This window comes from Nanorana parkeri, unplaced genomic scaffold (assembly GCF_000935625.1).
Source record: "Nanorana parkeri isolate BGI_ZX_2015 unplaced genomic scaffold, ASM93562v1 scaffold448, whole genome shotgun sequence".
In the NCBI taxonomy this organism is placed as follows: domain Eukaryota; kingdom Metazoa; phylum Chordata; class Amphibia; order Anura; family Dicroglossidae; genus Nanorana; species Nanorana parkeri.
This window is the reverse complement of record NW_017306716.1, coordinates 1,190,043-1,201,790: the sequence shown is the minus strand read 5'-3', so window position 1 is coordinate 1,201,790 and position 11,748 is coordinate 1,190,043. Positions and strand designations below refer to the sequence as shown.

The window sequence follows — 11,748 nt, the reverse complement described above, 5'->3', positions numbered from 1 at the left end:
CATCTCGTGATGCTGTCCTGGAAGACGTTATGGGAAAGATCAGTCAGCGCTGGCGAGGCTGTGTAATTGATCTGTTGGTGTAGCGGATGTTTACAAGGAGCAGATAGAGCACACAGCCCAGGCTGACTGATCCTTTAGTGGTAGTAAACATTCCCCCACACTGACAATAGTAAAGAATTAGCAGCGCTGGCAGGGCTTTGATTCGACAGACATCCCAATGGACACAAAGTATAAATATTCGCTATATGGGATGGTGCCTAGCGCTGTGTTGTAGCTTCCACATAGAAGCACCCATATATTGGGATTCAGTCTGGGGTGGAGCTACATACAGCAGAAACAAAATAAAAATGAGCTTTTAATACACAATAGACACAATAGGACCATGGATCTGAATGGGGCCATGTGAGGTGCTACATGCACTAGGTTCCCTAGGGAATCCAAGGAGGTTTTTAACCGCCTCCCGGTTGGTCGTTGTTCAAAAATGGCCATCCAGGAGCTTCCTGGATGTAACAGGCCGTCAAAAGACGTCCTGTTAGCCCCGCCCACTCGTGCGCGCGAGCAGGAAACAACCATAATTTAAAACAGGCAGCGATGCCTGTTTACATACAAGCGATCCACCAGCTATAGAGCCTGCAGATCGCTTGTATGGGGTGCCAAACAGAGCGCCCACCTCCCGCGCCCCCCCCCCCTTCCTCCTGGTATCGGGCTCCGCTGTGCCTGGTGCAAGCTCGGGACCAGCATGGTGGCTCTGTGACAGGGGATCAGAGCGAGATCGGTACATGATATCCCTCCGGGAGCTTCAGACGCTGGAGAGAAGCTGATGAAGCAGATCTCTGCTTCATCAGCTTCTTCACGGGGTCCCTAGGTGACATTAGGTGTCTTGGAGACCCCTAATGTCTCCATAAAGAGGACCTGTCACATATCTTTGCTACCACATAGGGGGGTTTCTTAGCCCCCTATGTAATAATAATAAAGTTAAGTGAAAAAAAATGAAAGTTGCACAAAAAAAAAAAAAATTTAAAGTCACATATGAAAAAGAATTAAAAAAAAACAAACAAAATTTTAGGCTGGGTTCACACCTAGGCATATTATAGGCGTGTATTAGCAGCAGCCGGGAGCTTCTGGGATGGCTGTTGGGGGAGGTCGGCACGGCCACACACAGCCGCGACAGCGGCCGCAGCTCTATCACACCGCCCGCGGCGAACTGAGGAGCAGGAGAGCCGCTGCCGGCCAAAGGACTGCATTACCCAGCAGTCAGCCTGGCGCAGCGTGGCAAGGGAGGTGTGGCCATGAGGAGACTGAAGGGGGTCCCAAGGTCCAGACACATGTGGTGTGAGGTGGCTCAATGGCGGTAATCGGGACGGGATCCGACACAGCCCGACAGTGATCCAGCAGGTACCGTGCTGTGTGTGACACTGCCAGTATATCACTCCCCTTCTTCTCCATCACTGTATGATACAGTACATAAGTGATGGATAAGAAGGGGAGTGATATACTGAAAAACTCCTGTGTACCCTCCTGCCTCCATAGTACTCCACACTACAAAATGTATTAACCCTTGCACAGCATGCGCTGATTACTATTTAAACCGGCGCGCGCTGTCACTTGTCTGGCACTGGCGTGACGAGAGGACAAGTTCTTTTTCAAGCCCTTTAAATTATAGTAAAAAAGTATGTGGGTGCATGCTCAATGGGGACAGTATGGAGTCCATTCTCCAAACTGTCACATGACAATAAACAAAAATGTGCCAGTACTTGTATCTGTGAATACTTGGACAAGTATCAGTAAATGGTATCGGTGCATCACTTATATATATTTCTAAAAAAATAAAATCATACATTAAAACAGGGATGTACAAATCCCAGCAGCTCAGTATGCTCCTTAAAAATGACAGCTGCCTCCTAACTTTTGAGTTTTTCTCTAGTCTAGTCTTGTAGCTGGAAAAGTATCTGTACTTGTACTCGTACCAAGTACTGTACTTGGTATCTGAACATCTCAAGTCTGGATCGCAATTGCTGACCTGCACTGGCTTATGGCTGGCTGACAGCGGATACACCAGTCTCTGAAGCCTGTCTCCAATGCCAGCCATAAGCCAGCGCAGGCCCCCTCTGCTTCAATCATTGGTTACTTGGACCGCTGGCATCCTAACAACCAATGAAGTCAGGCAGGGCTACCTGCTACAATTACAAGTGATCTGTGCAGCTGTACAGCCACCCAAATCACTTGTACTAGCCTGCTGTTGCGCCGCCCCTCCCTGCCATGTACATTCCTGTGCTTAACCCCTTCGTGACTGACGACGTACAGTGTACGTCGCCAGCATCGGACTGTTTTGCCGCCGGGAGTCTGTTTAAACTTGTAAAGCCGACTGTCGGCTTTACAACAGAAGCGATTCTGGTGACTTACCTGTCGCCAGATCGCTTCTGTGTCCTGTAGAAGGGGCCGCCGCCGTGAGCACAAAAAAATGTTAAAAGTCCCCCGCCCCCGTGAGCACGCGCGTCGCCTAGTAAACACGCGTCGGGTGCGCCCACGTATGAAAACGACGAACGCGATACACATGTTGGGTATCGCCGCGCATGCCGGAGTGAGAGCAATAATTCTAGGGTCAGTATTTTGGAGTATCTCTAAATTGATGACCTATGGGGGCTTTTAAAGCGTCTGGTGACTTACCTGTCGCCAGATCGCTTCTGTGTCCTGTAGAAGGGGCCGCCGCCGTGAGCACAAAAAAATGTTAAAAGTCCCCCGCCCCCGTGAGCACGCGCGTCGCCTAGTAAACACGCGTCGGGTGCGCCCACGTATGAAAACGACGAACGCGATACACATGTTGGGTATCGCCGCGCATGCCGGAGTGAGAGCAATAATTCTAGGGTCAGTATTTTGGAGTATCTCTAAATTGATGACCTATGGGGGCTTTTAAAGCGTCTTCTATGGACTTTTTGGGGTACCGAAGTTTTTCGCGGTTTCACGGACGCACGCAATTTGTAACCTGGGCATGTTGGGTATCGTTTTACTCGTTGTAACCTCATCATTTATATTTCATTTAAAAAAAGGGCATTTTGGAGCATTTAATTAAATTTTTCACTAAATGTTGGGGTTTAATAAGGAGTTGCGCTAATGTTGCGCAACATAAAAATTTGCAACTACCACCATTTTATTCTATAGGGTCTTGCCAGTCAGAAAATATATAATTTTTGGGGGTTTTAAGTTATTTTCAGGCCTAAAATGTGGAATATAACATGGGTGCAAAAAATTAAAAAAAGGCCTGTCATGCAGGGGTTAATCGGCTGTATTGGAGGGCAAGAGAGACATCAGGGGGCTAATAGACCCCTTGTTCTCTCAGTAAAGAGAACTTTTACCTCCAAATGCTGTTACATTGGGGTTTACTAGCCTCTTTCAGGTAGCAAAAGTAAACTGAAAACAAAATGTAAAATGTGGCTAAAAGAGTAAACATTCAAATTAAATTAAAACCAACCCCTCACCTCTGCCATCTGATTTTAGATGCTTGTAAGGCACCCATTGTTCGGGTTTGGCTTGAAGAAAAGGTGGCAACCCTACACCCACTTGTATGCAAAGCAGGGGAGAAATGACTTCTAACAAAAAAATAAACAATGTGATGCACCAGTGGGGATCAGCACTGTGTCTGGGAAACACACCAACAGCTGTGTGTTGTAGTGCAGCTGCTAGTGTGAATGCAGCCTAAATTGTGGACCGTGGTATGGACATAAACTGAGTGAACCGCGATTCGGGCTACCCTTGGCCCAAAGAATGGGCACCTGAGAAACATAAGCTGAAGGTAACAACAGGAGATTTCATAGAAGCCGAAGGGCATTCTCAGAAAGAGAAAGCGTTTGTAACTGTACAACTCCTCATATCATCCTCTTCCCTGTACACAGTCATAGCGGAGCTCAGCTCATTATCATACAAAGTCCCTCATTCAGCGCGGGAATATTCCCGCCCGACACACGCTGATCGCCCTGCTCCGCCCACTCACCAGGAAAACTCGCGAGACACGCGTTGAGCCGGAGAGAAGCGAAGGGGTCGCGGCCATTGTGCTGGTGTGTGAAGTCGACTATTTTGGCGTGGTTTGCCGTGTGCACTGTCTGATTCGCCATGTCCCGTTACCTGCGCCCTCCCAACACGTCGCTCTTTGTCCGGAACATAGCGGACGATATCAGGTGAGTGGTGGGTGAGGCAGGGCCGCCTCAGAACGAGCATTGTCCCTCCCTTTTTGTGGCAGTGTACGGGAGTCTGAACTGTTGGTTTTCAATTCCGTTAGCCTTACACCCCGAGACACTTCGTACGCTATAGGCGGTGCAGCTATTGCGGGCTACAGCGGCCTTTGTATAATTCCAATGCTCGGGAGATACCACGCGCATGGAATATGCGGTATTTACCGCTTTGTGCGGATTGCCGCTTAATACCGCATGGTGTGTGTGGAGAACATTCAATGGGTTGCTTGTCATGTTTCTAAATTCTCGTTATTTACACATAGAATGTGCCAATTATGCTGACTACATGGGGAGGCTGGCAGGTAGCTCACAGGAAAGGGCAAATCGACCAACGATCTTCAAATACTCAGATGAATGAAGCTGGCCATACATGGCTCAGGTTTTTGGAGCCTATGTGGCCCTGTCATCACACTTGCATTCAAGAAAAGTTCATTTTTCAATCCAGTTTTGTGGATGGAGATGAATTTATCTGCAGATATAGTTGCTGTGTGGCTATTCAGTCACTGGAGCTGCGTCCACTGAATACAATAGACGGTGTTCTGTCGGTTTTGCATACATAACGTGCACGGCCATGTCTCCACACTGCAATTGCGCATGTGCTATGGCTCAAAATTTCAGGTCATGAGCCACTAGCCAGGCCTGAAAAGTTACTCGCCACTAGTTGCTCTGCATAACACAAACAGGGCACCACACACACCAGCACAATGCACGGGGCACAGGACATTACGCATACAGGCACAGGACATTACGCATACAGGCACAGCACAACGCACAGGACATTGCGCATACAGGCACAGCACAACGCACAGGACATTGCGCATACAGGCACAGCACAACGCACAGGACATTGCGCATACAGCCACAGCACAAACACAGGACATTGCGCATACAGCCACAGCACAAAGAACACAGGACATTGCGCATACAGCCACAGCACAAAGAACACAGGACATTACACATGCAGCCACAGCTCAACGCACAGGACATTACGCATGCACATTCACCCACAACACACACATGGCACCCCAACCCATCTGTCCCCTTCAATTACCTGCTGGCAGGGGCCTGACATTTGGGACTAACTCCGGTCCCGTGCATAGTTATTGCAGCTCAGGCTGCATGAAGGGGACCTGTGGCACAGTAAGCTGTTGGAGCCCCTCCTGTGGTCTGCCAGTTCACCCCAGGGCTTCGCCTGTATTGTGACGTCCATGAATTTAGTGTTCTATCATTCCACCTTCATCCTAATATAGCTAGCCCCTTTCTGCCTCCCCTAGCAGAGGCCCTCGAGTGCCCAGATCGGTACAGAGTGTGGATAATGTGGACGAGCAGCATCTCTCACCATCACTGCTTCCTGTTCTCAGCACTGCTCCAGCACATGACAGACCAGGGTCCCCTAGAGAGGCAGTGCCCGGCCACCCACACACAGACACTGAACCGTAGCAATAAAACCTAACCCAATACCCCCTACGTGACACACTCACCCACTGCTGTCACGGTGGCGCTGTAACGGTGGCAGGAAGTTATATAACTTCCTGCCTGTGCACCGAGGATTATGGGAGCTGTAGTTTCACTTTTACAGCGCCACCGTGACAGCAGTGGGTGAGTGTGTCACGTAGGGGGTATACAAGAGCTAGGATACAAGAACGGACCTTAGTAAAGATGGCTTCCGTCATGCATATAATATGGGAAGATGCACGGCTGTGGGCAGAAGCTTAGGAGCAAGTCATCAGGCACTAGGTCCATGACTGAGTGTCTGACTCAATGGCTTCATTTCCACTCGCCCCCTCGCAAATTGCGAGGGGGCGAGTGGAAATTTTTAAATATATATTTTATACGAACTCCCTTTGATCTCCTCTCAGTCCCCGAATGCAGGAAGTGATGTAGGTTACATCACTTCCTGCATTCAGTGTCACTCTCCAGCTACAGAAGCTGATGAAGCCGATCTCTGCTTCATCAGCTTCTCTGGGGGTCCCTAGGTGACAGGGGTCTTGGAGACCCCTGATGTCTCCATAAAGAGGACCTGTCATGTAAATTAGCTATTATATAGGGGGCTTCTTATATATCTTATAATAGCAATAAAGTTGTCAAAAAAAAAAGTAATATAAAAATTAAAGAATCACAAAAAAAACAAAGCAAAAAAATTTTTTCAAAAAAGAAAACAAGTCCCCGCCCACCACATACACACGCAGATGTGCGCCTACGTGCAAAAACGCAGATTGTGCCGCACATGTTGCATATCGCCGCAAACGTCGGAGTGAGAGCAATAATTTTAGGGCCATCAATCACCGATGACACTAAACTGATGAGCAGTAAAAGCGTTTTAAGCGTCGCCTATGGACGTTTTTTGCGGGCGCACGTAATTTTAAGGCTTGACATGTTTGGTGTCTATTTACCCGACGTGACCCCGACTTTTTATGTTTTACCAAAAATATGGATAATAATAAATGTTTTATAACATAGTGTAGGGAAACTTTTTTTTTTTCCTTTACATTTACGGTACTTTTTTCATTTATATAGTAAAAAAAATAACCCTCGAGGTGATTATATACCTCCAAAAGAAAGCTCTATCTGTCCACAAAAAAATTTAACATGAATTGCAAGGCCGATAGTCCGGTCATGCTGACTGGTGAAATGTTTGACTGACTGGTGAGACACTATAAAATGTTTCAAGCCCTGTATATATTATTGTAATGTCTTTCTTATATTGTAAAGCGCTGCGCAAACTGTTGGCGCTATATTATTTCTAGTTGCGTCATAAAGGTCACCATCTTTGCATTGGTTGATGCTTTCCCTGAGTTCGTCACACCCCCATGTGTGACCCACCGGATCATTTAGTGTCCCCGGTGTGGGCCGTAAAGATTGCGACCTTTTGTGTGCACTGATGTCGAATGAAAAAAAAATCCAATGTGTTGTCAGAGTGAATGCGCATTAGTGATTTTGTAGGTCGGAAAATATGAAAGAACACCGGCAGGGTAGGTTTCCTTCATCCATGCTGTTCAGCGTGGTTGGAGCAAATATGCCATGGCTCCCTGTAAAGCAGTAGAAATTGCACTAATGGCAGAGTTCAATACTGTATCCTCCGCCGTTTTGCTGAGCACTGTTCAGTGAAGCAGCTGCCTGAAACGCAGCAGGACAGCTACTTGGCTAAGGAACTCAGTGCAGCTCTAGTGTTAAAGTTGATCACATGTGCAGCACCATGGCAACTGCAGATTTAAATGAAGGCTAAGATGGCAATGTCCTTGGCTGTAAAGGATGAGAAGGTGTAGTTTCCCTTTTAAAAGAGACCATTATCTTTAGAATATTAAAGTGGAAATACTGATAGACTGGCTTTTTTATGAGGGAGACTCCCAGTCTCTAAGGCCCCTTTTTAGATGGGCAGTCCATTTACATCCAATTCCTCATAGACCAATATGGGGGTCCAGTCATTTCAGTTTTTTCCTTCATTTTAAGATGGATGAAAAAACTGGATGGACACAGATGTCACAGCGATGACATCCAATCCCTACCACTCTGATCGTGCACGGAATGCCCTCCTGATGGAATAATGTTAAAGGGGCTTTATAGAAGATTCTACCTGCCCGGGAGCCAACTTTTGTTTCTGTACACTGAGCTTTGTGGCTCGGCAGGATTGTAGATGTGATTAAGTAACTCCTGTGCACAAGTTATGTCGCCATGGCCTGGACAGTCAAATGGCCTATTACTCAGAACCCAGAAGACAACCAGGATACAGATGGGAGGCAAAGCCTGACATTGCAGCACTGGAGGGGATCTCTTTGGCAGTTAGACTGACATATTGTGCTAACATGCTGTGCATATAGGCACATTATGGCTACAATTCTCCTAATGTAACTGATTTCTATAAGCTCATTGTGTACACCTGTAAAATGGTATGAAATAGAACAGTGATAAGGAAACTGGTAGATTAGAGCAAAGCTGCATGTACTTTTTCCCACCCAAAACATTTGAATTAAGTAATGGAGTTTGAGATTCAGGAACTATGAAATTACCTCTTAAATCTGTGTTGTTGTTTTTTCTGATTGCTGAAAAGTGTTGTTTGTTTCAATGTATTTAAGTTAAACTAAAATGTGTTTCAGGTCTGAAGATCTTCGTAGAGAATTTGGTCGATATGGGCCTATTGTTGATGTATATGTCCCCCTTGATTACTACAATCGACGTCCTAGGGGATTTGCGTATGTTCAATATCCTTTCTTCCCTCAACTGGGTTATGAGGGAAAATGCCGTTAACAAAGAGATTGTGTGAGGTAACTGCACACAACACGAATTGCTTTGCTTTGATAATCACTTTATGTTGCTCACTATACATTGCAAAGTAATTCACCAGCACGCTTGTTTTTCTCCTAACTTCTGTGCAATGTAGAACTAACAAAGATCAAATAGCTAGTTTAATAGTAAATATTGCAAAAAAATCCAGTCAGCTTTTGTGTCTCTACTTGTATTTTTGGATAGATAATTTCCTTTTACTTTAAATCTTTTTTCCTAATTCTGTTGTTACCTCAGAATTGTAAAGCTGTACATTAAAGGCGAAACCACAGAGAAAGCATGAAAAGAACTTTAGAGTAGAGACAAGTAGACAAAGCAAAGACACCTTAATGATCAGGCTTGAAGATTAAAAGGGAAGTTGGGAAAAGAAAAGCTGGAAGGACAAGCCAAATAGGAGTCAAAGCTTCGCTTAATTCACAAAAGTGGGGAAGTTATTTTTCAAAGTTAAAGATAAAAGCATGAAGCCCCTCCTGACAAGTCCTTCTGACAAGCTCTTAGGAAATAAAAGGTCAAGATGTCGTTGAATGGTTACCAAGATCACAGGAGACTATGTATCCTACCTTCATGTGTCCTCTTGTGTAAGTACGCAATTTGATGATGGATGGGTGTAAGCCGTAGGGTTTTTAAAGGGGATCAAGATTGTTATATTTTTCTTACATTTTGGCTTTTCCTTCTCATTTAGATGAAACTTGATGGTTAAATAAACTGTACATGAGTAACTTCTGTCCATGTAGCAGATGTTCCAAATCTGAGTACAGAGTAGGTTAGATTGTAAAGGTGACCGTCCTCAGTTTGCATGGTGTTTTTGCATGGTATGATATTCTGCTTTTGGATTGTCATGTTACATTTATTTTTAAGTATATCAATCTGTTTTCTTTTGTGGTGGGATTTAAATAGAACCCTTTGGGTATCATTGTAGTCCAAATCCATTTTTACCCTCATAGTGTTTAAAGGGGATTTTTTTTTTTTTAATGTGTTTAAAAAAGAAAAAGCTATGATTTCAATGGGACCCATTAGGAGTGGCAATCGCCAAAAGCCATACTGAGGTCACACATGGTGATTTCTAAGAAAAAAGGGACTGATGTCACATCCAGGCCTTGTGATGTATGCTATGGAATAATCGCATCGTATGAATACGTGTTTAGCTATGAACTGTGCTACTGTTTGTGATTCATAATTTTCACACTAGAGGGAGCTGTTTAGCTTCAGAATACGGATAGTGAAAGTTGTCTTGTACTAGCTCTGGGTTTATGCCCTGACTGAGGCCTCTTCAATTCAAATATGCTACTTATATGTATGAAAAATTAAAGCACTCAAATACCTTAACTGAAAATTTGGTTTATCAAGGTCACATTACATGACAGAAAATGTTGTTTGACTGCTCGTATTTTCCTTTTAAAATGAACAAAGTAGTAAATTAAAGAGGTATGGGGGCTGCCATAGCTTGCTTCTCCTTTTGAAATACCATTTTCCTTGACTGGCTGTTATGCTGAATTGTTTTCTGAACAAAGTGCAAAACACTAATGGATAATTCAGATCTAATTTGTTAAGCTTGTATGCATAAAGGAGAACTATGAGGTGAGTGCTTTTCACTCACCTCATAGTTCTAGCCGACCTGTGACAGTGAGACTGTCACAGGTCGGCTCAGTAGATCGGAAGGTGAGCGAACACATACCAGGTTCGCTCACCTCTAGATCCTGTCACGGCTCTCTGCCATGACGGGGAGGGGCTGGATTCCCCCGCTCCGATCTGCCAGCGTTGACTGGCGGAACGGACGGGGGAGGGGGCGGGTACAGCTGGCTCTGCCTCTAGATAGGCAGAGCCAGCTGTCACTCACGCAGCTGGGCGGATGCCGTCATCTAAGTCGGGATCCGCTCTAGCTGTAGCTCGCGGTATACTGAGCTTAGGGTAACGGGAGGACGCTAGTTTGTGTCCTCCCGTTACCCTAAGGAGAACTATGGGGAAAAACACTGACCCCATAGTTCTCCTTTTAAGGCTGTGACATACTGCATGCAAAAATAAATGCTTTTCCTTGTTGTATTCACTGAAAGTGCTTCGTAATAGGGGGGGGGTGCTTGCAGTGACTGCAGTTGGGGCCGCAAATATCAGCAAAATGTAGAAATGTCGCCAGCACACACAAATCCTTTTACGATAGCAAAATTTTCATTTATTTGTGGTTCCTTATCATATAAACAAGCTCTTTCGGGGACGCGCAGGGTCCCTTCATCAGGTTTGATCACATGTCGCCCTGATGAAGGGACCCTACGCGGCCCCGAAACATTGGCTTGTTGACGTATGTGACATAGTAATAAAAGTGCTATCATTTTTGCACATTACAAGTGAGTGCGGGTGGCTACTATCTTTACAAACAATAATTAAGATGCAAAAACTGAGAGAGTTTTAGTGTGCATAAATATTCACCCCTTTGTTACAAAACCATTAAATAAGATATGGGCAAACAAATTAACTTGAGAAGTCCCATAATTTGTTGATAAATGTTCACCTATGTGCAATCAAAGTGAAACATGATCCGTCACATCATGTCAGTATAAATACACCTGTTCTGAAAGGCCCCTGTCTGCAACACCACTAAACAAGCAACATGAAGATCAAGGAACTCTCCAAACAGGAAAGAGACACAGTTTTCAACATTCCACAGAGCACCAGAAAAAAAACAAGAATGCATATTTGTAGTTCACCAGGCAACATGTGTCAGACTCCCTAAACACATAGAAGAGGGTTCTCTGGTCATATGAGTTTTCCCATCACCCTGAGAATACCATCCCTACAGTGAAGCATGGTGGTGGCATCAACATGCTGTGGGGATGCTTTTCATCAGCAGGGACTTAAAAAACTGGTCAGGAGTAAAGGAAAAATGGATGGAACTAAATACAGAGCAATTCTTGAAGAAAACCTTATTCAGTCTGCCACAAATTTGGGACTAGGGATGAAGATTCACCTTCTAGGTGGACAATGACCCTAAACACTTCTAAAGTTACATTGGAGTGGTTTAAAGGGAAACATTTCTATATCTTGGAATAGCCTAGTCAGAGTCCAGGGGGTTGATTTACTAACCTTATAAACACACCACGAACATGTATACACCTCTGTAGTGTGTTCCCTCCCAGCATGATCTATGGGTGGAATCTAAACACCTTTGTAGTGTGTACACACCCAGCAGGTGTGTTGTGCAAAGAACTGCATGAATTGCAAGGTGTAAATTAGCTCTATGTTGTGTTGC

The 11,748-nt window shown here is 45.1% G+C and overlaps 1 protein-coding gene across 1 annotated transcript in view; it reads left to right on the top strand.

Moving 5' to 3' along the window:
* Nucleotides 1–4,027: 4,027 nt before the first annotated feature.
* Nucleotides 4,028–11,748, top strand: part of SRSF10 (serine and arginine rich splicing factor 10) — a 13,777-nt gene continuing 6,056 nt past the window's right edge. Inside the window, exons 1-2 of the mRNA XM_018560313.1 lie at nucleotides 4,028–4,172; nucleotides 8,321–8,425. Of these exons, the coding sequence (XP_018415815.1) occupies nucleotides 4,108–4,172; nucleotides 8,321–8,425 (170 nt within the window). The 5' untranslated portion in view covers nucleotides 4,028–4,107. The remainder of the gene's footprint in view (nucleotides 4,173–8,320; nucleotides 8,426–11,748) is intronic.